Source organism: Monodon monoceros, unplaced genomic scaffold, assembly GCF_005190385.1.
Source record: "Monodon monoceros isolate NGI ecotype Baffin Bay Population unplaced genomic scaffold, NGI_Narwhal_1 Super_Scaffold_14, whole genome shotgun sequence".
NCBI classification, from domain to species: Eukaryota; Metazoa; Chordata; class Mammalia; order Artiodactyla; family Monodontidae; genus Monodon; species Monodon monoceros.
The window spans coordinates 30,897,141-30,923,817 of NW_021703770.1; the positions used below are offsets into that span (position 1 = coordinate 30,897,141).

At 37.4% G+C, this 26,677-nt stretch overlaps 1 protein-coding gene across 3 annotated transcripts in view; it reads right to left on the reverse strand.

Moving 5' to 3' along the window:
- Positions 1-4,447: 4,447 nt before the first annotated feature.
- The window catches only part of FZD6 (frizzled class receptor 6), a 37,800-nt gene continuing 15,570 nt past the window's right edge, over positions 4,448-26,677 (reverse strand). For 2 of the 3 annotated variants that reach the window (XM_029223273.1, XM_029223274.1), the window contains exons 3-7: positions 17,549-17,745; positions 14,577-15,594; positions 11,595-11,743; positions 9,980-10,408; positions 4,448-5,787 (exon numbers count right to left, since the gene is read on the reverse strand). In XM_029223273.1, coding sequence (XP_029079106.1) covers positions 5,619-5,787; positions 9,980-10,408; positions 11,595-11,743; positions 14,577-15,594; positions 17,549-17,745 — 1,962 coding nt within the window. In that variant the 3' untranslated portion in view covers positions 4,448-5,618. The remainder of the gene's footprint in view (positions 5,788-9,979; positions 10,409-11,594; positions 11,744-14,576; positions 15,595-17,548; positions 17,746-26,677) is intronic. The other variant, XM_029223275.1, reaches the window with a different exon arrangement.

Sequence of the window (26,677 nt, forward strand, 5' to 3'; positions counted from 1 at the left end):
TTTGTGGTGGAGAATTAGAAAACCTACTTAGAACATTTTCCTGGTTTTCCCTTTTTTTCTTCTTGGGATGGAAAATAAAAACCTCCAATTTGCCTGCTAAAATGTATTCAACTAGCAATCATTTTTTCATTTGTTTTCATTTCTAACTAGTGTTTACAACTTCCAGTTCCACCTTCTTTTTCTTTTATCACCCTTCTTTCATACTGCTTCCTTTGGTTTCCACTCCTCCCGTTATGTTCACAACAAACTTTACTATGCCACTTCCATTACTGTTTAGCTCTGTGTCCCAATGTCTTTTGATACTTTTGGATTAGCCTTTTAATCCTTTCTTCTCTTTTCTCTTTGTTGATTCATTGCTATTGTGAGTAAATGAAAGTGTGATTCTTCTGCACATGATAAATCCCAGTGGCCACTGTAAAAAGCTTTAGCATCTGGAATTTTAAGTCTTTGACCTGTGGTGTGAGCAGTGAGGTATTAAAGATTATGCTTTCCATGCAGCAAAGTAACAGCAGGGCTCCTGTGGTTATTAAAAAATTATATCTTTCATTTCCTGAGAGTACCAGTGTTTAACTGCCTTGGCAGCGTTAAAACTTTCCAGCAGTATTAACTGGAAACTCTCACCAGTGGTACAGTTCCGAGAAGTAAGGAAACACTAAAACTGTGATTTTGATGATGGGTGGCAATTACAAGCTGTTTTCCATCCAGTTTTTCAAGGAGAGTGTAGGGCAAGCTTCCTTCTGTACCACGAATAGCCCAGCAGTGATGGATCCCAACGAGGTACCTAGTTTTTTTGAAAGATGGCATTCCATAAAGTTCTGTTGAGGATTTGTGGCTGTCATAAAAAGCAGTGAAATGCTGCTTTATCACATCTTTACTGCTGTTGAGTTCAGCTGCACATTGCTCATGCCAAACTTGTCATTGTAAATGTAAACGTATTATGTAATTTAGGTTAAAACGTTCTTGGTTAAAAAATGCTATGTAAATTCTTATAAAAATTAATATCACCAGCTCTGAAATAGCAGGCTCTTTTTGCATCAAAGACTCTCGTTCCACGAAAAAGAGAAACTGCCCTTTTCTTTTGAATTAGATGATGGTTTTGAAGTTTGTAATTAAAAATGAATACTTAAAAAAATTCAAGCTTACTGATTACAAATATTATGCCATGGTTGAGACATCATTTGGAATATAGGTGGATATAGATGAAAATTTTTATCCTAAACAAGTCACTAACAAATCAAATCCAGCAGTATATTAAATGATAAACCATGATCAATTACAGTTATTCAAGGCATGAAAGGATGACATTATACATACTAGGAAAAGTACTGACTATGTCACATTTGTAGATTGAAATATTGCTGTCCAGTTGCTCATTAAGCCTGTTTCTTTGCCCTCCCAGGCACACACCTAGACCACATTTCTTAGCCTCCCTTGCACTTAGGTATGGATCCTTGCCTGAGTTCTGTCAAATGGAATGTTAGCTGAAAATGATGTGAGCCAGCTCCGCTCCACCCATATTTTTGTGTATGTGCAGTCGGTTACTCTTTGTCTCTCTGCCTCCACCTGCTGGCTGGGTGCAGAGAATCTGAAGCCCTAACGGATGGCAGCGTCACAAGATGGAAGAGATGGGTCCTTGAATAATCACTTGGAAGACTACCTCAAGGACATTTGCATCTGTCGTGTGAGTGGTAACAGTTTCTTAAGCTACTAAAATTTTGAGGTTTGCTAGAGCAGTTAGCCCCCTTGACTAATACTGATAACAAAAAGGCATTTGATAAAATCCAACACCTACTGCTAATTAAAAAAAATTGTCAAATGGAACAGGATTCTTTATTAACTTGTTAAAAATATCTACCTTATATCAAATGCAAACATCGTTCTTAATGATGGAGTACTATAGGCATTTTCATTAAAATAAACAAGAATGCCTGCTGCTACCACTATTAATGATTACTGGCTTCAACAGGTGAGAAATGAAATTATCATTATTTGAGATGAAAAGATCATCCACCTAGAAAATCCAGGAAAAATCAACTACAAAATTATTAGGGACTAAGGGACTTTAATAAAGTCATCTGTTACAAAATAAAAATTAAACATTCATATATTTTCTATGACCTTTAAAAAGTAAATTATATATCTTCCAATATATATAAAAGAGGCATAAAAACAGGAAGATACTACTTAAAAAGAGATAAAATGCTCTGTGAAATTAAAAAATGATAGCCAAAATAAAAATTCAATAGAAATTTAGAAAAGTTTGAGATATTTTCTTAGAAAGAGAACAAAAATTCAGAGATGAACAAAAGGAGAGGGAAGATAAGAAAACTGGAGCATCCATCCAGCTGGTGAAAAGGAATTCCAGAGACAAAGAGCAAGCAGAAGGAGGAACTTATCACATATGTAATTCAAGAATATTCCACTGAATTGAATGACAAAACTAAAGCCCATGCTTTACTCAGATTTTGTTAGTTTTTATCTAATGTACTTTTTCTTTTCTAGGATATGTTACATTTACATCATGTCTCCTTAGGCTCTTCTTGGCTGTCACCATTTCTCAGACTGTTGATCTTGATAGTTTTGAGGAGTACTGGTTTTGAGGAGTATTTTGTAAAATGTCCATCTGCCTAGATTTGTGTGACTGGACAAGTCATGACTAGAATGAAGTTATAGATTTTGGGGAGGAACATCACAGAGGTCAAGTGCCATTTTCAGCACACAGTGTGAAGGGTACATACTCTCAACATGACTTACTACTGTTGATATTGACCTTCACCTGGTGGAGGTAGTGTTTGTCAAGTTTCTCTACTGTAACAAGTACTCTTCCCCCACCCTGTTCCCATACTGTACTCTTTGGGAGGAAGTCACTATCCGCTGTCCAGACTGAAGGAGTGGAGGGCCTTATACTGCACCTCAACGGTGGCACATCTTCATAAATCAGTTGTATAAACACCTAGGAGTGTGATTGCCTGATCATATGGTAAGACCTTATTTAGTTGTGTGAGAAAACGCCCAACTGTTTTTAAAGTGACTATACCATTTTGCATTTCCATCAGCAACGAATGAGCGTTCCTGTTGCTCTGTAACCTCAGCAGAAATTGACATTGTCAGTTTCTTGGATTTTAGCCATTCTAATAGGTGTGTAGTGGTATCTCATTATTGTTTTCTTTGCTATCTTTTTAAGTTATATGAGTTTAATGAACCTGTGCCTGGTAATTTAGGAGTATCTCTGGATCTTTTTCTCTTGTCTGATGCTTGTGCCAATTCTTGTTCATGTATTGTCTTTTTGCATACCTGATTATGTTTGATTATATGATGGACGTTACATTTGAAAAAGTATTCACAGTGTATGTAAAATGACATTTTCTTCCTCCAGAGAAGATTTTCACTTGTTTCTGCCTGGTGCCTGAGGGTACTAGTCATCCAGAACTACAGTATTCTAATTCCAGGGTTAGAGATTTTTCTAGTCCACCCAGATAACAAAGCAGGGTTGCTTTCCCTATAGTTCATCTTACTCCTAGATGTATCCCTTGGAGGTCAAAATTCTGACTCCCTTCTCCTTGTCCTCCAGACTTTGAGGCTGTTAATAGCACTGTTAATGTCTCAGCCAGCTTTTCCAAATCATCAAATGCTCCCTAGGCAAAAGAAGCACCAAATGTTGGGCTTGGCAGTATGAATTTCTCTTCTCCCAGATCTTAACCTGGCAATTTCACATGATCTTATTAGGTTTTTCTAATGTTTTCAGGATGATCTTGTTTTATTTCCCACTGTCAGGAGTGAAAGCAGGGTCCTGGGTTCCCTTTGCTTTACCCCATATCCCAGGTCTAAAACTGGCTTAAAAAGGTTATGACAAATATAGCTCTGTAATTATATTTTGGGAAGAAACTGTGACAAAGATAAAATAACACAAGTCCTGACTGTCTTCTCCTTCTCTAGTTAAAAAGAAGCCACTGGTAGGGCTTCCCTGGTGGCGCAGTGGTTGAGAGTCCGCCTGCCGATGCAGGGGACACGGGTTCGTGCCCCGGTCCGGGAAGATCCCACATGCCGCGGAGCGGCTGGGCCCGTGAGCCATGGCCGCTGAGCCTGTGCGTCCGGAGCCTGTGCTCCGCAACAGGAGAGGCCACAACGGTGAGAGGTCCGCATGCCGCAAAAAAAAAAAAAAAAGAAGAAGCTACTGGCTTATTAGTCATGCAGCCACTGATCTGAAAAATTATACCACTTCCTGGGCCAGAACCACTGTGCATAACCACAGAATACTGTACAATCTCATATACAGAGAAAATTTTATTACTGAAAAGGTCACACAAAGTTTTTGTATACAAAGTTAAAAAATGTGGAAAAGTTAATATTTACAACCTTTTTCATACAGTACATGATAATATTCTTTTTAAGCTTTAACAGAATGTTAAATAGAGAAAAAAAAACAAAAGTATAAGGAAACCTTGTTCAAGGAATAATAGTCATTGGAAACAAAATTAAGAAAATTCTTTAATATTTCAAAGTATGTTATATGAAATACATTTTATTCTGTTTATCAGGACTACATTTTTTTCCCATTTGTTTGGCACTAACACTGCTAGCACATTTCTGAATGTTCAGCAAAATCCTATTTAGCTGCAGAGATGAATTCTACATGATGTCTGAGAAAGATACTGCACAAATGCAAAGGGTCTGTAGTATTCTAAATGTTAAAAAACAAAAGTTAAAACAAAAGTATAAGCAACTGTAAATGGTCATACAAACATAATCTTGGGTGGTCATGATATATTAAAAAAAGGAAATCAATTGCACTTGGCTTAATTTATAAAGGAGTAACATTTCATCTACTAATCCTTCAGGACATTTTATTTTAAAAAGTCAGAAGGATCAGCCAGCAGCATAATATTATCAACAGTGGACACTCAGTAAGCACCTTATTTCATCTGCATAATAGATCTGTGAAATTCCTAAACCGACTAGACTTTATAAAATTCACACACTGAAGATGATAAGGTAGAGTAAATGGATTTTTTTAGTTGAATTCCCATTATAACATCTTTTGGTGTATCAACTATTTTTTATATTATAAAAGAACACTATTTTTCAATTTTCTTAGAAATTCAGTGTAAAAGCTACCAAAGCAGTGCTAAAATAAGGTACTGGAATAATGTAATAAAAATATTTGAAAAGACTTTCCAGGATTTCTAAAAAAAGCTCAAAACATATAAACTTGTTTTCAAATATATAAAAAAAGATACAAAGGTAAGTTTTAAATATTTCAGCAAAGAAAAATCTTGATTTTATACCATAAAAGTGAAATAGCATAGTACAACTTAAAATACTTTTAACAAGAGTAGAATCTTCATAAATAGAAAAGGAAGGTTCCTCTAATACTCCCTCCTCGCACACCACTTAAAAAATATCATTAACCTGCACATTTCCCTTCTGGGGGTATACTGTTGTCAATTAACCTCTATGTGAAATGAATCACATTCTCAGAATCTATTGTTTCCAGTGTAACAGGAGGCAATGTAGCTTTAAGTGCAGAAGAAGAATATAACAGTGATTCTTATAAGACAGCGTACTGTCACCTCCAGTGTAACAGGAATTCACTTCTTAGTAACGCGATGATCTGGTTTTCAAGTATCTGAGTGACCACCAGTGCCCTGCTCTTTTCCAACTCCTGACGCTGAGTGAACAAGCAGTGACGTGGAGCCTTTGAGGCTGCTTGGCTCTGAAGACCTGGGAACATGCAAGCTGTTGCTCTGCACTGGGCCAGTTTCAGTGGCATCACTCTTTGGAGTCACCCTAGGTAAAAGAACAAAAGCTGATGTACATACACACCAAAGCACAAATGTGATGCCAGTTGTCCTCATAATTGCTGTTTCTTTTTCCATGAGTTTTACTCCCAAGCAGTATCCACTTTTATCAGAAATAATTAACTCTTTATGTATACTCTTAACTCCTCAAAGTCCAAATAATTTATTTTCAAATACAATTTTTGCTAACTTCAGAAACTTCAACAAGCACCACCCATGTATGGGCTGAGCATGGTGTCTCATGGGGAATAAGACAGCTTGATTCCTGCCTTCAGTTTAGCAAATTTTTTATTGATTTCCTACCATGGATTGGACACCGTGTAAGAGGTTGGGAGCACAAAGATGAGTCCGACCTCAGCTCTGCCTTCGAGGAGTTTACAAATCTAGTGAAAGATAAAGGCATGTATCTAATCATACATAATCCAGTATGCAAAAGCTGTTGGAGGTACATTTGGCCTATTTGAGAGGAGATGATGTAAGACAACCTTGGCTAATTTGATAATTACCTGTGTTTGGATCACCTATGACCATTTGGAAAAATTAATTAAAGATAATGTCAATATCCTTTCATGTTCAGAAAATAAAAACATTTTATAATCATCTTCATATAAAATGACAAATACCTTTTATTTATTTTTTTTCTGCATCTATTGAGGTGATCATATGGTATTTATTCTTCAGTTTGTTAATATGGTGTATCACATTGATTGATTTGCGTATGTTGAAGAATCCTTGCATCCCTCGGATAAACCCTGCTTGATCATGGTGTATGATCCTTTTAATGTGCTGCTGGATTCTGTTTGCTAGTATTTTGTTGAGGATTTTTGCATCTATATTCATCAGTGATATTGGTCTGTAATTTTCTTTTTTTGTAGTATCTTTGTCTGGTTTTGGTATCAGGGTGGTGGTGGCCTCATAGAATGAGTTTGGGAGCGTTCCTTCCTCTGCAATTGTTTGGAAGAGTTTGAGAAGGATGGGTGTTAGCTCTTCTCTAAATGTTTGAAAGAATTCACCTGTGAAGCCAGCTGGTCCTGGACTTTTGTTTGTTGGAAGATTTTTAATCACAGTTTCAATTTCATTCCTTGTGATTAGTCTGTTCATATTTTCTTTTTCTTCCTGGTTCAGTCTTGGAAAGTTATACCTTTCTAAGAATTCGTCCATTTCTTCCAGGTTGTCCATTTTATTGGCACAGAGTTGCTTGTAGTAGTCTCTTAGGATACTTTGTATTTCTGCGGTGTCTGTTGTAACTTCTCCATTTTCATTTCTAATTTTATTGATTTGAGTCCTCTCCCTCTTTTTCTTGATGAGTCTGGCTAATGGTTTATCAACTTTGTTTATCTTCTCAAGGATCAACTTTTAGTTTTATTGATCTTTGCTATTGTTTCCTTTGTTTCTATTTCATTTATTTCTGCTCTGATCTTTATGATTTCTTTCCTTCTGCTAACTTTGGGTTTTGTTTGTTCTTCTTTCTCTAGTGCCTTCAGGTGTAAGGTTAGATTGTTTATTTGAGATGTTTCTTGTTTCTTGAGGTAGGCTTGTATAGCTATAAACTTCCCTCTTAGAACTGCTTTTGCTGCATCCCATAGGTTTTGGATCGTTGTGTTTTCACTGTCATTTGTCTCCAGGTATTTTTTGATTTCCTCTTTGATTTCTTCAGTGATCTCTTGGTTATTTAGTAACGTATTGTTTAGCCTCCATGTGTCTGTGTTTTTTACTTTTTTTCCCTGTAATTCATTTTTAATCTCATAGCGTTGTGGTCAGAAAAGATGCTTGATATGATTCCAATTTTCTTAAATTTACTGTACCTTGATTTGTGACCCAAGAGGTGATCTATCCTGGAAAATGTTCTGTGCGCACTTGAGAAGAAAGTGTAATCTGCTGTTTTTGGATGGAAAGTCCTATAAATATCAATTATATCTATCTGGTCTATTATGTCATTTAAAGCTTTTGTTTCCTTATTTATTTTCATTTTGGATGATCTGTCCATTGGTGTAAGTGAGGTGTTAATGTCCCCCAGTATTATTGTGTTACTGTCCATTTCCTCTTTTATAGCTGTTAGCAGTTGCCTTATGTATTGAGGTGCTCCTATGTTGGGTGCATATATATCTATAATTGTTACATCTTCTTCTTGGATTGATCCCTTGATCATTATGTAGTGTCCTTCCTTGTCTCTTGTAACATTCTTTATTTTAAAGTCTATTTTATCTGATATGAGTATTGCCACTCCAGGTTTCTTTTGATTTCCATTTGCATGGAGTATCTTTTTCCATCCCCTCACTTTCAGTCTGTTATGTGTCCCTAGGTCTGAAGTGGGTCTCTTGTAGACAGCATATAGATGGGTCTTGGTTTTGTATCCATTCAGCAAGCCTGTGTCTTTTGGTTGGAGTATTTAATCCATTCACATTTAAGGTGATTATCGATGTGTATGTCCCTATAACCATTTTCTTAATTGTTTTGGGCTTGTTTTTGTAGGTCCTTTTCTTCTCTTGTGTTTCCCACTTAGAGAAGTTCCTTTAGCATTTGTTGTAGAGCTGGTTTGGTGGTGCTGAATTCTCTTAGCTTTTGCTTGTCTGTAAAGCTTTTGATTTCTCCATCGAATCCGAATGAGATCCTTGCCAGGTAGAGTAATCTTGGTTGTAGGTTCTTCCCTTTCATCACTTTAAGTATATCATGCCACTCCCTTCTGGCTTGTAGAGTTTCTGCTGAGAAATCAGCTGTTAACCTTATGGGAGTTCCCTTGTATGTTATTTGTCATTTTTCCCTTGCTGCTTTCAAGAATTTTTCTTTGTCTTTAATTTTTGCCAATTTGATTACTATGTGTCTCGGTGTGTTTCTCCTTGGATTTATCCTTATGGGACTCACTGCGCTTCCTGGACTTGGGTGGCTATTTCCTTTCCCATGTTAGGGAAGTTTTCAACTATTATCTCTTCAAATATTTTCTCTGGTCCTTTCTCTCTCTCTTCTCCTTCTGGGACCCCTATAATGCGAATGTTGTTGCATTTAATGTTGTCCCAGAGGTCTCTTAGGCTGTCTTCATTTCTTTTCATTCTTTTTTCTTTGTTCTGTTCCACAGCAGTGAATTCCACCATTCTGTCTTCTAGGTCACTTATCCGTTCTTCTGCTTCAGTTATTCTGCTATTGATTCCTTCTAGTGTAGTTTTCATTTCAGTTATTGCATTGTTCATCTCTGTTTGTTTGTTCTTTAATTCTTCTAGGTCTTTGTTAAACATTTCTTGCATCTTCTCGATCTTTGCCTCCATTCTTTTTCTGAGGTCTTGGATCATCTTCATTATCATTATTCTGAATTCTCTTTCTGGAAAGTTGCCTATCTCCACTTCATTTAATTGTTTTTCTGGGGTTTTATCTTGTTCCTTCATCTGGTACATAGCCCTCTGCCTTTTCATCTTGTCTATCTTTCTGTGAATGTGGGTTTTGTTCCACAGGCTGCAGGACTGTAGTTCCTCTTGCTTCTCTTTATTTTATATATATATATATGTATATATATATATTTTAATGTATTTATCATTTATTTTTGGCTGCGTTGGGTCTTCATTGCTACGCGCAGGCTTTTAGTTGTGGCGAGCGGGGGCTACTCTTCGTTGTGGCGTGCAGGCTTCTCATTGCAGTGGCTTCTCTTGTTGCAAAGCACGGGCTCTAGGCACGCGAGCTCAGTAGTTGTGGCTCGCGGGCTCTAGAGCACCGGCTCAGTAGTTGTGGTGCACTGGCTTAGTTGCTCTGCGGCATGTGGGATCTTCCCAGACCAGGGCTCGAACCCGTGTCCCCTGTGTTGGCAGGCAGATTCTTTACCACTGCACCACTAGGGAAGTATGACAAATACCTTTTAGACAGTACTATAATGTAGTACTAATCGAAACTTAATGGCCTGTATTTTATATGAATCTTAAACATTTCCCTAAATATACAAGCAGCTGTTAACAATTACCACAGAAATGAACATTACTTTTCTATTTGAACAATAAACATCAAAGGGTCTTCTCAATGCTAAGAATTAAACTACGAAATAGCATTATAGGCAAAACCCAAACTTCCTTGGATTAAGTGTATAGACATGTCATCTCAAGAAAGAATGCTTTCTTTCCAGATATGTCATGCTTTAATGAAAAATGTGCAATGCAGTATTCAAAAGAGTCACGGTTTAAGATAGCAAAGTCCAAGCTCACCTTCCTTCACTCCGTGCACTTTCAGACACACTGCTCTTATCATTCACATTGGCTGCCCGGCCTTTCCCGTCAGTCTGTTCCCCGCAGAGTTTGGAGCTGGATGCTGCTGGGGAGGCAGGTTCCTCACAGTCCTGTTCTCGTAATTTGGAGGTGCTCGCTCCATCTGCTCTCACCTCTCTCACTGATGTTTCTGGTGAGGTTTGTATTTCTGTCAAAGTTTCTTGTCCTAAGTAATCATGGTTAGTGATTGCTACTGCAGAAGTGCCATGATTTGCTGTAGCTCCTGTGCTGGTTCCCATGGATTTGGAAATGACCTTCAGCTTATGTGAACTTGGTTTGTAGTGCTTCTTTTTGTGTTTAACTTTAGAATTGTGCTTTAAGAAAAACTCACACGACTCCTGTAGTACTCTTCGACTTTCACTGATTGGACTGTAAGAAAATCCAAGGAGAGAGTTTACTTGATAAATGTTAAGTGTTATAACAGAAATCATAAAGCATATCACATATCTTGTGTCAAAAATCCTAATTCATTAAAGTTACAATCTATATGATTTACATTATTTATAAAATCTGGGATTATAAATACTATGAGATATAAGTAGATTGCCATGAAATGAAATCTTTTTGTGCATACACTGTTAGTTGCTTTTGTCAGCATAAAGAGTAGAAAGAAATTAAATAGACAAAATCAGAAGATGAGGGCAAGAAAACTCAAACCAGCAAAAAGTAGGGGATTATCTGTATGTGTATCATATATAAATATATCAAATATGAAACTAAACCAGAGAGAAAGAACACAGAATATAATTAATGGTCTTTGTTTAAATGCAATTGTTTTCTTTCTAACATTCAAGTTATAGCAAGTTATTCTGAAGTTAATGTGGGTATATAAATACAGGATAGAGATATAATAATAGTTCAAAAAAATTAAAGTCCAGTTAAATGCAATTCTTCAGACTTCAAAAACTTATTTGTGAAAAGGTTCTGAAATTTTTACCACAAAAAGAGTTCATTAATCAAACCAATTGGGAACAGTTTAAAAAATTCTATACTACATTGTTGATTGTACACAATGTACAACATATATAAATAACAAAATGAACTATTTACTCATAAATGTAAATCTACTATATTGTTACAGAATATTCCATAAGCTCAAATTTTTACCATCTTAAGCAAGGCAAATAAGTGACATGTTAAGTCAGTATTATGTGTAGTAAAATTTAAAGGTAATGATTGTACATCACATTTGAATCGTACTCTATAGACTGCCTTACATATATTTGACCCATTTCATCTTTCATCATTGATAAAAAAGGATAAAATTATTTAAAATTCTGAACCCAAAACAATGAACTTAATGATAGCAGTAATAATACTAGATATATTAGAAGCCATGGAAAGAAAATGCACTTTTTACAAACTTTTCATTCATATTTCAATAGAATAGTACATGTCAAAGACTATCGTAACAAATGCTAAAAATAAAGCATATCTCTCCATGAAAAAGATTTCAACTTGAAACAACAGTTGACATAATGAAACTCCAGTACAATGATTTGGTATTTGATCTATTTATTTTAAAACAATGTCAGATAATTCAATAGATTCTTACTCTTTCTTGCGACTTCGTTTAAAAAACCCAGCCCATTCTGTGCATGTCTTTTTGCTTCCAACCCAGAAGACAGCAGAGATGCCAACAATTAATGTCATCAGATATTTTATCATAAATAAAGCCAACTCTGGTCGAGTTTCTGTTTTGGCCTACAAAAAAGTAATGAATAAGAATTTTAGTGATACATTTAAAGTGGAGAAAAGTCTATACAGTCAATGCAAAACTTGAACAAAAAGTATACATCATTTTGTCTTATTATGAAATGTTTGATATAACATAATATGAAAAGTGCTTTAAGTGTAATATAGAAGTTCTGAACAAAGAACTTTTATCAAAATATATAGCTAGAAAGGGAAAAATACTTATTAAATATATTTAGGAAGGACGTCTTACATCTTGGCTTGATATCTGGCATTTTTTTTCCCCTATAAGTACAGCAGCTTCTTATAATTGCCAAAATATCTGCCTCTCAATATTTATCTTTTCCTTCACTATAATCTATAAAAAAATACATTTAAACTCATTATAACAACATACTATTTTAGAGTCTTTATGCATTGTTGATGTTTTATTACAAAAACTTAGAGCAAAATAAGTATCAGTAAAATGTAAAAATGTGAAAATTTTGTAAAAATTAAATCATACATTTCTTTCAAGCATAAACTTTCAAATATTATTTTTTAAATGTTAAAAGTATCAAAATACTATATATTATGCATTATATCTTGCTTTTTGCACTTAGTAATATTTCTTGGAGACCATTCTAGAGCACTTCATTCTTTTTAAAGGCTGTTCCATTGTGTGGATGAACTATAATTTATTCAGCTATCCCTACTAATAGGTACTCAGGTTACTTCCAACCTATTGCCATTGCAAATAATGTTGCAGTGACTATCTTTGTATGTATATAATTTCTCACATTTGTGAACAGAGCTGTTGATAAATTCCCAGAAGGACAGGATCAAAGAGTATGAGCATTTTAAATGCCAGATATTATCAAAATGCTTTCCATAGAAGGCTGAACTAATTGAACAGCAAAGTCTAGAATGTGTATTTTGCCAGTTTCATCAATACAGTGGTTATAAAACCTGTCATAAGCAGAAATATAATTTTATTATAACTTTAATTTGCATCTGTCTTATAACATTTTTCATATGTTTAAGAACAGCTTTTTTATTTTCCTTTTTTGTGACCCCTCTATACATTCTTTTCTCATTTTTATATCAGGTTGTTGGTTTTTTTCTTATTGGTCTATAGGAACTCTTTTTAAATAAGGAAATTAGCCCTTCAATTGTGATGTGATGAGTGAATAAATTTTCCCAGTTGGTCTCCTGACTTTGATTATGGTGGGGTTTTTTGCCATGCAGAATCTGAAAAAAGTTTTTTCCTTAGTCAACTTTAGCAATCTTTTCTTTTATAGCTCCTGCATTTTATATCATAAAGTCCTTCCCCACTATAAGATTAGAATTTTCTCACTTTATCTTCTAATATCGTTTCTTCCTTTACATGAAACGTAATCTTAAAAAATCATATATCTTGGGCTTCCCTGGTGGTGCAGTGGTTGAGAATCGGCCTGCCAGTGCAGGGGACACGGGTTTGAGCCCTGGTCTGGGAAGATCCCACATGCTGCGGAGCAACTAGGTCCGTGAGCCACAACTACTGAGCCTGCACATCTGGAGCCTGTGCTCCGCAACAAGAGAGGCCGCGATAGTGAGAGGCCCGCGCACCGCGATGAAGAGTGGCCCCTGCTTGCCACAACTAGAGAAAGCCCTCGCACAGAAACGAAGACCCAACACAGCCAAAAATAAAAAATTTTTTTTAAATAATAAAAAATCAAAAATCATGTATCTTAAACTTTTTAGTAGTATGTAACAGTTGCCTTCCCCCCCTAGTTTGCCAAAAATACTGAGGAATCTAGGAGACATTTAATACAGCAGTATCACTTTAAGAGAGCTCGCTTATTAATCATATAGTGAAAACAGACAATGGATAACACACTATGGACAGGATGTAAGGCAAGTAAAACCATTATCCCCACATATCAGTATGTAAAATAGATTTCACTGTGTTACAGTGCAGTAATTTTCTAGAATATAAATTATGTAAAATAATTCAGCCCACACATTGCTTGATCTGATACACTGTGATGACATGACAGCACTCACACTCAATATAATTAGTTAATACCATATATAAATATTCAAGAAAATATATAAAATCTATTAAAAACAAAGTTTCTATTTAAAAAAACTCAACTAAAATGCTTTAAGAGATTTTCTATTTTCAGATATTTATTTTTTTTAATCTTAAAATCACCACTTTAATCCAACCAGAAGCATCAGAAACATGAAACATATTTTGTTTTAATTGTGCGTTTTGTCATAAGAAATGACAGGGTGGTTTCGGCATAAATTCTGTTTTTATAAGCATATACAAGCAAAGTATAAGATGATATATACCATTTTATTATAAACTCAAATAAGGGTTTCCCCAACTAACTGAAGAATTAAAAACAACTACTTCTCTCTCTCTCTTTTTTTTGGCTGCTCTGTTCGGCTTGCAGAATCTTAGTTCCCCAATCTGGGATTGAACCCTGGCCCCCTGCAGTGGAAGCGCCAAGTCCTAACCACTGTACTGCCAGGGAAATCCTGCAAGTTACTTCTCTTTTTCTCCCTATGACAAGACCTGTTCCTCTGATTCTGTTCTGCAGTACTATTCATTTGCCTTTGCAATCCAATTTAATTTTTAAAAGAATAGCTAAAGGAGGCACTTTACTATTGTAACTGAAGCTAAAACTTCAGGAAAGAACTTTTGGGACACTTACCCTAGTTTCAACTGAGGCGTAGGGAACAACTCCCTCTGTCTGTTGGATTTTCTCACCTGAAATCTAATTTTATGGTCATGACTAATTCAAAGATATTTCCAGGGAACATTTGCCATGTTAAAATTAAATAGTGAAATAACACAAATGATAGGTTTTACCTGGTAAGGACATGGGATGTGGTACTGACGACAATGGTCAGAGACCCAAGTTATCTCCCAGGTTATCCTGTTCACTTGCTCATAGACGTAACATCCAAGAAGTGTCACTAATGGCACAAGATACAGGCCACTGAAGACTCCAATTCGAATCATAAATTTCTTTAGTTTCTCTTGGTTCCGGCCATCATGTTGTATAACTTGTCGAACATGGTTTAAGGAAATAATGCCAGCTAAAAGAAGAGAGAGCCCGACAAACACACAAAGGCACAGTGGCAAGAGTACAAAGTAGCGAGAGGCATCCAGGTCATAAAGGCCGACAAAGCAAACTCCACTAATATTGTCTCCTTCAACTTTGTTCATAGCAAGAAGCATAACGGTCAGAAAACCTGGTATTCCCCATGCAACAGCATGAAACCACACTGCTTTCTGTTCAATGGCTTCACAACTCCATTTTCTCCCAGCAGCTAAGAACCAAGTAATGGTAAGAATCACCCACCACACAGTGCCAGCCATTGTGAAAAAATACAAAAACATAAACAAAACGGTGCAAGCCTTGTTTTGAGAGCCTAGAACAACTGTGTCACCAAGTTCTAGTTTCTCATCTGCCTTATTGCAGGCTGTGCTATTGCCTAGCAAGAATCCAATGAAGTACATAAGAGATACAATGCTGTAACAGACAGAGTAATATATAATTGGTCTCTCAGGGTATCTGAACCTTCTAACATCAATTAAAAAAGTAAGGAATGTAAACAGAGTTGCACAAAGACAAAATATTGAAACTATTCCAATAAAACTTTTTGCAAACTCTAGCTCATCACTTTTAAAATACATGTTGGGGCATGGAGGTGCACATTGGTCAATTCCCAGAAACTTATAGCCTTGTCCCCCAGAAGTCTTAAGATGCCTTGGACACCAAAATCCAATGTCTCTTTGGACTTGTTCTGTTTTCTTGTGAGGACTGAGAAACTCTGTGTGTTGATCAAAAGTTACAGGAACAGACTCGTCACAGTATTGTAATCTGTAAAGATTTTAAAAAATAATACACGAAGTTGACATTTTTGAGTCACTATTTTAATACTCTGCTTTCCAACTATATTTCCTTATGCATTCGTAACTGATGGGAAGACATATGAGCTTAAACAGATTACAGCTTTAGAGCTGGGGAGAAAGTTTTGAAGTTGACTAAAAACTTGTAGGTGCTAAAGAGGCCCCAACACACTAACAAATATATTAAGTATCAGGCAAGTGAACATGAAAATTCCCTTACTCAGAAAACAATCAATTAATAATTGTTAAATAATTTCTGGTTTCAAGACTAAGTACTTAAGAAAGAATTTATCTTGATTGGTATTCTTTAGACAAAAAAATGCTGGCTTGTCTGTTTAAGCATTTGAAATATGTCTTGGGGAAATTAGTTTTTATTTTCTAGCGTCCATGAGCAAAGTAGATCAGCCACATAGTAAGGTGATGACAACTAAAATGACTGAAATGAGATCATTTCCCGGATGGAGAGGACAGAGTTCAAGTGATATCTAAGTTCATAAAGAAGGGCAAGAAGAGGAAGGCCGAGGACCAGCTTAACTCACATCACCATTTTGTTGCAGTGTGGCTGTTTGCCTTCCTTGTTTATGGGCAGACCGGAGAGATAGAAAGGGATATTGCTGTTTTGTGCAGAACTTTATCACTGAGTTGTCTCCACACACCAGAATTATTTTGGAGGATCTACATAGTTTAGAAATTAGTGGAGGTTTTTAAGGAGAAAGCGTTTGAAATATGCTTTAGATAAGAATAGAAAATAATAAAACATATGCCCATAAAAACAACACAGACGTATCTACAAGCTTTTTCAAAAGGTGGTATGTCAGTTTTGTTTTATATCTTTTTAAATAAAGCAATATAACATTACACATACAGTTTGGACTCCTTTCTGGTCCTATTCTCTTTTCTCTCTCTTCCAAAATATTCATTACTACAAGTTCAGTTTTTATTTCTCCTCATGCATTTTAAAATATTTTACTATGTTATTTTCCAACTACAATGTTATATAGTATTATTTTACACGTTTTGAACTTTATATAAATGACATTGTGCTATATACATCATACTTTTTTTTTACTTATGCTATAATTTTTAGATTTATCCATAGTGACAGATGTGGGTCAACTGCATTCATCTTAAAACTGTATAGTAGTATTCTAGTGTGTAAGTACATCACAATTTACTTATCATTCTTACAGTGGACTTTCAGACTTTTTCTCATTTAAAAAAATTACGAATAATGTTACAATAAGTATTCTTGCATACGATTCCTTGTTTGTGAAAAAGTTTCTATAGAAGGGGATCTCCTAAGATGTATGGCATGAGCATCTTCACCTTTACTATGTACTAAGTTGTTCTGGAAAGTGATTAGGTATCTACCAGAAATGTGTGGGTTCCACAAGGGTCTGTAGTTTCTTTAGTCTACAGATAAAGAACAAAAAGGGAGGCACCTTCCTTCCGAGATTTATTATATGAGGTGTCTTTATGTTAGTAGAATATTTCAAATTACAAGCTCCCAACATCTAGAGAATAGGAGATAAAAGTAATCAATCAAGACAGATGCAAAAAGGTCCATGAATTGATAATAAGGCCCATTTCTCCCCAGTTTAGGGCAAAGGCACCATCACACATTCTCATAGAACTATGCACCCTCATTTGTTGTATTAACACAGTTGTAATTTTGCATTTATTTTTATGATTATTGGATTACTCTCTGTTCCTCCCACCCCACTGTGAGTTCCCTGAAAACAAGAACCAAGTCTGGTTTTGCTCACCACTGTTTACAGTGCTGATATATAGTAAGTGCCTAACATATATTAAGTGTGCAATAAACAGCTGCTGACTTAAATAATGAAAGCCTGTCGCTAATATTTTGGAAAATTAATACCATATTGAAATATCATCAGTAGCTTTCAGCTGAAAACATAACTTACCTGTCACATTCAAGTTCCTCAGGCCATCGGATCCCGAAAGTGTCCATTAACTTTTTGCAGTCAGAATACACTTTCTCACAAAATTTACGACAGGGTGGAACCACATCAATTTGCTCTGTGCAGGTTGGTACAAAAGCTTTGCAAAGGAAAGTTTCAACATTTGGTGAACATTCCAGATTTGCAAGAGGAAGAAAAAGCTATTAAGAAAAACAGTAAGATAAGGTTAGAAAACATTTTAATATAACAAATGAATTTTTTGGTATATACTTTTTCACTTAGTCTCCAAAAGAATCTTTAAATCCCACTCTCAATATAATCAAATTTGAGGAGATAATTTTGTTTAGTTAGACATAAGAACCCTTAATACACAGTGAAATATTATTTTATTCAACTATGCATTTTTCAAGAAGACATGCTAAATCAAAACAAATCAAAAGTATGAGTTGATTGCTAGATGAAATAGATCATACAAATATTTATTATGTAAGTATATGCTGAAATACCTTAACACTTTACTGTGCATTCTAGAGAATAAAGGAATGTTTGGGGTGGAGGGAACAGCATGAAAAAGGCATGAGGATCACAAGAACATGGAGTATTCAGGGCAAGAAGTCCAGTATGACTACAAGATAAGGTCAAAGAGGTGAAGTCAAGGGCAGAGTAGAGAGAGATGAGACTGGAGAGGTTCTCTGGACCTGATCATAGAGAGCACGGATGACATGCTAAATTGCTTGGATTTAAAAATAACGAGTGGGGGGCTTCCCTGGTGGCGCAGTGGTTGAGAGTCCGCCTGCCGATGCAGAGGACGCGGGTTCGTGCCCCGGTCTGGGAAGATCCCACGTGCCGCGGAGCGGCTGGGCCCGTGAGCCATGGCCGCTGAGCCTGCGCGTCCGGAGCCTGTGCTCCGCAACGGGAGAGGCCACAACAGTGAGAGGCCCGCGTACCGCAAAAAACAAAACAAAACAAAAAAAATGAGTGGGATACTATGGGAGAGTTGTAAGCAGGAGGTGTCTCTACAGTCTGACAGCTAAGTTTGAATGCTAGCTCCACATTTACTCGTTTTATAACTTTGGCAAGTTACTTAAATTCTCTGTGCCTTAGTTTCTTCATCTGTAAACTGGCAATAATAACAGTACCTGTCTCATAAGATCACTGTGAATACTAAGTTAATAAATGTAAAGCATTTATAACAGTGTCTAGCATACAGGTAAGTACTCAATAAATATTAGTTATTGTGATTACCCTTTAGAGAGTGTGGATAGGTTCTGGAAAAACATGGTGGATTGAGCACATATGTTTATCTCCTTTCCCTCCTCCTTGCTTCCTTAGTAATATGACAATAAAGAAAAAAAAAGGTACTAATCTATTAGTAAGTGAACAAGAGAAACTACATTAGCATATCTGAGATTTCCAAAAAACAAAAATGAAACAAAACAACAAAAAAGAAAGCCCTAAACTTTGAGCGACAGAAAGCTATTAGAGGAGTGATAAGTCACTTAACGGGACAAAGCTGGAGTGGAGGGATTCACGTGAGAATGAGCTGATTTGCCCTAAAGAATCTGAGAGTCTCAGTTCTTTGAAGCACCAAGTAGCATAAAAGGCTAAAATTGGAGGAATGTTTACAAAATTACTTCCTCACTATGTCACCCCCCCATCCCCACCCAGGCAGCCAGATGACCACCGCATTCTACCAGAGTTGTTTCCAGAAGAGATGGCACTAGAGACGTTCTGCACTTGGGTATCAGGCACAGAGCAGGGCAGAAGTACAATCCACAGTGACGAAAGGGGGACTGAGTAAGAGTCTACCTACAGAAACAGGAAGCCCTCATCTTTTCCTGCTCTATTCCCAAAAGGTTGGCAAACAGGCATATACCTACCATCCCCAATCTTTGAAAAAACCCAACAGTCTTGGAGAAAAGACCTCTCTCTACACATTGACAATGAAAAAGCTAGTCAACCTCAAGCTCACCTTACCACAAAGCCCACCGGTGACCAGTCCCATTCATGCACACAGAGCTTTTCAGGGCCCCACAAACATGAATGGGCAGCCAAGGATCATCAGGCATTTGAAGAAAGCATCATGAAAGACAGAGACCAAAACAAGCAAGCAGATAAAAGGAAATTTGGAGGAAATAGAGACTATGCAGGGAACAGAAGAAAACAAATCACAAAACAAACAAAACCCTGAATAGCTTAAGTGAGAAGCTATCGCTTCCATTACAAAAGAATAAGATGCTATGGAAAATTTAAAAATAGTAAGAGCTGAAATTAAAAACTCTGTAGAAGGATTAGAACATAAAGCTGAAGGAAGAGATGGACAATAGGAGGATCACTCCAAGTGCCCAACTCCTGACTAAAGGACTTCCAGAAAGAAACAAGGAAAATGCGAGTTGGGGTGATAATCAAAGAAGAAATTAAGAACATTTCTCAGAACAGAAGGATACCAGCTTCCACACTTAAAAGGTTGGCAGCACACTGCAATCCTGCTACTAAAACATTTCTGGGCTAAAATGTCAGTCAATGAACTCTCTTTTACAGAGATCTCTCTCACATTCTCCTCTTTTTTTCAAACCTCCAGTTCCACACCCCATCCTCTCAGTTGATGATTCTGTTCCTAGTTCACTGAGAAATCAGAAATAACCAGAAGACAACTTCCTTATTCTCTCACAAAAGGTACCAAACCTAACTGGAGCTTATCCACATTCTCTGCCTTCACTATTTAAACGGTTGAACAGCTTGAACTCCTAACCAACCAAGTCTTCCATTTGTACACTGGATCTCTTCCCACTTGTCTAGTCAAGGACTTTGCTCTGGTAACTGTCCTGTCTCCTATTCTTGCAGTAATTTCCCCCTCTGTGTTACAGTGATTCCCCCAGCATACAAACTTACTCTATTATCTCTCACCATAAAAAAAAATCTTTCCTTGGGCTTCCCTGGTGGCGCAGTGGTTAAGAATCTGCCTGCCAAGGCAGGGGACACGGGTTCGATCCCTGGTCCGGGAAGATCCCACATGCCGCGGAGCAGCTAAGCCTGTGCACCACAACTACTGAGCCTGCGCTCTAGAGCCTGTGAGCCACAACTATTGAGCCTGCGTGCCACAACTACCGAAGCCCGTTGAGCCTAGAGCCTGTGCTCCACAACAAGAGAAGCCACCGCAATGAGAAGCCCTCGTATCGCAATGAACAGTATCCCCCGCTCGCCGCAACTAGAGAAAGCCCGCATGCAGCAACAAAGACCCAATGCAGCCAAAAATCAAAATAAAAAAAACTTTCCTTGACTCCACATTCCCACCCCCACCCAGCTATTACTTCACTTTTCTCTTCCTCTTTATAGAAGAAACCCTGAAAATAGTTGTCTTTACCCACTTTCTCCAATTCTGCTCTTCCATTTCCTTTTAAGCCTACTCTCCAATCAGGTTTTGTCCCCATACTTCAATGAAACAGCTTGTCAGAGTAACCAATAAACTTCAGATTGTCAAATCCAATGGTCAATTGAGTCCTCATCCTACTCAACTCTTTAACATTTGACACAGTGGGATCCTGTCCTCCTCCTGAGACGCTTTTTTCAGTTGGCTTCTAGAATACGAATTTTCCTGAATTTCTACGGATCTCACTGTTCCTTTTCTGATTTCTTCCATTTCTCAAGTCTCAATATTGAAGAGCTCCAGGGCTCAATCCTCAGACCTCTACCCTATGTATACCCACTCCTCAGGAGAAACTAATCCAGAATCATGGTATTAAATACCAACTATACATGAAGGATTCACAAATTTATTTCTGGCTTCCATCTCTCCTGTGAACCCTAGACTTGAATGACCATCTGCCTTCTGGACAACTCCACTTGGCTGTCAACACATTATCTCAAACCCACCATGTCCAAAACACAACTCAAACCCACTACATCCTATCCCCCAAACACTCCCTTAGTCTCCCCATCTCAGTAATGTGGTACCACCATTCACCAAGTTACTCAGGCCAAGAATCTAAATATTCATCCTCTACTCCTCTCTTTCTCTCACCCCATATCCAATCCATCAGCAAATCCTATTGGCTCTCCTTCCAAAATATATTTCAAATTTGACCATTTCTCACTGTTATTAAGTTACTACATCTCAGCCAGTATATATTTCACCTTAGACTACTGAAATAGCCTGCTAACAGGTCTCACTACTTACCACTCTTGCTAATCTTACAATTTCTTTACCAATCCATACTCCTACTGATGTGATTCTTTAAAATGCAAGTTTGTCCTTGTTCAAAAGACCCCAATAGAAAAAATTTCAAAGTCCTTACCAAGTCCTTTAAGGCCCTAAATTTCCTGGCCCTTAGCTATGTCTCCAGTTTCATTTCGTAACTCCTTTTCTTACTCCATTGCCACCAAACTGGCCTTTTGCCTCTCAACATTCCATGTATATGTCTGCTTCAGGATTTGCATTTGCTGTTCCCTTCGTCTAGAACACTCTTCCACCAGGTAGTCACATGGCTTGTGTCTCTGCTCAACTGGGTCTCTGTTCAACGGTTACCTCAGAGAGGCATTCCCTGCCCACCCTACATAAAAAATTATACTGTCATTTTCAGTTCCATTATTATGTTTTGTATTTCTTTATAGTTCTTATCAGTATGTGACATTTCATTATGTTACTAGTTTATTTCTTAATTTCTGCCTTCACCACTAGAATGTAAATTCCAGGAGCGGAAGGGATTTTATCTATTTTTTTTTTACTGCTGTATCCACAGTGCCTAGAACTGTGTGTGTGTAGAGTGATTTCTCTATAAATATTTACTGAATAAACAATAACTATCTACATCAATGGATGAACAATGACAAGCATGTCCAAAAATTTCAGAGCATCAAGATAAAGAAAAGATCATAAATATTTCCAGATAGAAAAAAACAGGTCACATGCAAAGGAATTAAATTCTGACTATTTGGTAATATCAGATGCTAGAAGGCAATGCAGAAATAATTTCTAAAATTCTGAAGGAATATTACTTTCAACCTAGAATGCTATACCCAACCAAACATTTAGGTGACAGTAAAATAATGACCTTTTTGGCCCTGTAAGGAAGCAAAATTTTTAACTTTCAAATATGCTTTTTTAGGAAGCAACTAGAGGCTGTAGTATTCCTAAAACCAACTGAAGGAGTACATGAATAAACTAGGAAGGAAAATGACATGGGACTCGGGAATTAGTTGATCCAACACTAAGCATGGCAAGGGGAAGCCACAGCACGACAGCTACGCATTTAGACCAGAAAGAAGTCAGAGCATATTGATAGGAGGACAGACAGCTGAAGGAGGAAGATCTCCAAGGGGATGGGAGTGGGGGATTGGAACTGACAGATTATATGATATTCTGAACATCTGAGATAATTACTGCTATATGTCTAACAGGTGTGCTGGGATATTTAAAAAAAAATTAACCATAGGCACACAGAAAACAAAGCAAATGGGGAAAAATGCAATTGCTATATTAACTATGTGGGGGGGGGTTTATGGAAATAAATGCAATCAAAGTATACTACTTGATTCAGCAGTGAAAAAAAATTGTATTAAGAGGTTGAGAGGAGAAGTAAAAGTGGTAAAGTAAGAGAGATATATTATCAACTACCATAATGAAGGAAAGACTAAAAGTCTACTGCCTGAAGTTCTAAACTGATGAATCCAAATAACACACTACGCATATGAGGTAGAACATGGCCTATGTAGCAGAGGAACACCTAAAAGGGTTCAAAGTGGCTGCCACTGGGGAGGAGGACTGGGTGGGGATAGAAAACAGTGGACAGGGATTATTGTTTTTCTGTTAAAAGTCATTAATAATGAGGGTTTTTTCCCAGCTTTATTCAGGTACAATCGATGTATGATAAACTGAACGTGTATAAAGTCCACACATTGATGGGCTTTGAAACCATTACCATAATCAAGGTAACAAATTCATCCATCACTACCAGAAGTTTCCTCTTGCCTCTTGGTAATCCCTCCTCTTATCTCCCCTCTCATCAACACCCTCTTCCCCGACCTGTAACCTTCCCTGGCAACCACTGATCTGTTTTCTGTCACTAAAGAGTGGTATTTTCTAGAATTTTTCATAAATTTATACAGTATATTTTCTTGTCTGGCTTCTTTCACTCAGCATCATTTTGAGATTCATCCTGTTGTTCTGTGTATCAATACTTCATTCTTTTTAATTGCTGAGTGGTACTCTATTGTATGGCTATACCATAATTTGTTTATCCATTCACCTGTTGATGGACAGTATGAAGTACCTGTGGGACATTTGGGTGTGGATGTCTACTAACAGGAAATTAAACAAATAGAGCTCTGTAGGCGAGAGACTTTAGGTTAAGGATATAGATGTGGAAGTCATCATTATAAAAACAGTAACTGAAAGAATTGAATGTAATTATCCAAAGAGAACATGTAGAGTTAGACGAAAAATTGGATTCAAAAATCTGATTCAGGGGCTTCCCTGGTGGCACAGTGGTTGAGAGTCCGCCCGCCGATGCAGGGAACACGGGTTCGTGCCCCGGTCTGGGAAGATCCCACATGCCGCGGAGCGGCTGGGCCCGTGAGCCATGGCCGCTGAGCCTGCGCGTCCAGAGCCTGAGCTCCGCAACGGGAGAGGCCACAGCAGTGAGAGGCCCACTTACCGCAAAAAAAAAAAAAAAAAAGAAAGAAAATCTATAGCTGTACAAAAAAACAGGGGAAGGGTCTCATCAGTGAGCTATGAACACTGAGACATCTCTGAAAAATAAATAGGAGAATGAGGACTTCTATTTTCAGCACTGTGACCAATTAAGTATCTCTGGCCACAACACATTCAGATTCTAGATAAACTGCAACAGATATACATTAAAATGCATTGCTGAGCACTGCATAGCCTAATAAAATAGCATAAAATATGTAAAATGAAAAGCAACAAATCTACAAGGAGAAGTGGACAATTCCATGATCACAATCAGAAATTTCAATTCATATTTCTTAGTAAATGAAAGGCCAAGCAGACAAAAAAAGATTAATAAGTAAATATAAGATGTGATTACAATACTACAATTAACAAGTCTCATTTAAAGGGCACATACAGAACCCATCCAACAATTAGAGGACAAGAGCTGTGGAGGACTTTGGACCAGTGGAGAATTCACCCTGCCCTGATGGGGCAGTGACTGAGCAAAGACAGGGCTGCCACGGTTGTATACTGTATCTCCCTTATCTGAATGGTGCTGAGGCCTAAACCTTTGCCACCTAACAAGAGCTTGTTGGAGAGCAAACAGTAGGGTACTTTTCTCAATTTTCTCTGTCTGGAGGGGGAGAACACCCAGCTTGTGTGAGTATCCTCCTCTCGGACTGAGGTGGAATAAAGGGAGGCATGGGCAACTGGTAGCATTTACCTCTTTGTTTCCTGTTCCAAGTAAGCCTAGTTCCTACAAATTTTGAGTGTCTGGTAATCAACTCTTATGATGGAAATAATTAAAACACACTGTTTAATTCTTCTAACTCAGAAGCCATTCTACAATAGCTATAAATAAACTGATGGTCAGCACTTAAGAACTATTATTGTCCAGGGCAGACGAAATGAAAGTAACACGTGTACTTTTTGCTATATTAGAACAATTTTCTTATGGGGCAAACATGCAAGTCACATCCTCTGTTTAATTCTTCTAGAGTTCCAACACTGGTTAATCCAATAACATTGCTGTTCATGCAATCTGCAGGGATAAATCAGATGCTGAAAACTCAAATACCTTCAGTGGCCAGGCAGATAAATTCAGAAGGGTATAAGACAGCAGGAGTAGTTGGGGAGCAGCTGCTACTCAGTTCTAGTGGACTGTTATTGGAGAGTGAGAGCACAGAGCTGTTAGGTATTTCAATTTTTCATAAGAAAACAGAACCCGGATTTGTACACGAAATCTCCAAATTTAAAAAATTTTTAATGTGAACATTTAAAATAATGTACAGAACAAACAAAACATGTCTTCAGATCAGATCTAATGTGGGTCACTAATGTTCAAGCTCCGTTGCAAACTAACAGACATAAAGAAATTTTTTTAGATTTGGAAGGGACCTGAGTAGACTTTTAAGACTGTTGTTTTTAAAATGTGTGTGTGCATTCTGCCAAGGATTAGTTTCTTTAACTAAGAGGTTACGAAGAAGTTTAATATATTAAATAAATAAAAGCACAGCTGCTCCCGCTGAACAGGAAGCCCTCCCTCTGAGACACCTCTCACCACTCCCCTTCCCCACCAGTGACCTCAAAGCACCTCCAGAGATCACAGTTTGAAAACTGAGCTAATCCATTTTCTCAGATTACAAGTGAGAAAATGAAATCCAATTTCTCATTGAAATTGTTACTGAAATCCCCAAATCTAGCCTAAATTAGAATTAAGTGCCCTTATTCCTGAGCCAATGCTACTACTAATAAATGAGATTTATTCAGCACCTATCATAAACTAGGCACTGTACTTTCTCATATACCAGTTGTTTTTTGTTTTTTTTTTAAACATCTTTATTGGGGTATAATTGCTTTACAATGGTGTGTTAGTTTCTGCTTTATGACAAAGTGAATCAGTTATACATATACATATGTTCCCATATGTCTTCCCTCTTGCGTCTCCCTCCCTCCCTATACCAGTTGTTTTTACAACAATCCTGTGAGAGGGATGTTGTTTTTGCTCGGGCTTCTCATTGCGGTGGCTTCTCTTGTGGAGCACAGTCTTCAGTAGTTGCTGCGCATGGGCTCAGTAGTTGTGGCCCACGGGCTTAGTTGCTCTGCGGCATGTGGGATCTTCCTGGACCAGGGATCGAACCCGCGTCCTCTGCATTGGCAGGCGGATTCTTAACCACTGTGCCACCAGGGAAGTCCCTGAGAGGGATGTTCTTATCTCCACTTTGCAGATGAGGAAACTGAGGCTCTTAGAGCACCTTTCATAGGGTCACATAAGTAGTAAATGGCAACCAGGACAGGAACCTGGGTCCAAATGACTCCAGATCTGTCCTCTGTAACTCTGATACTAAGTTGCCACCCAACTCTCCCTGAAAATTACCCTTCCCCAAAGCATGAGACAGGCAGGAATGCCAATAAGAATGAAGGGGAAGAAGGATATCAAAAGAGGACTGAGAATCTTCTAA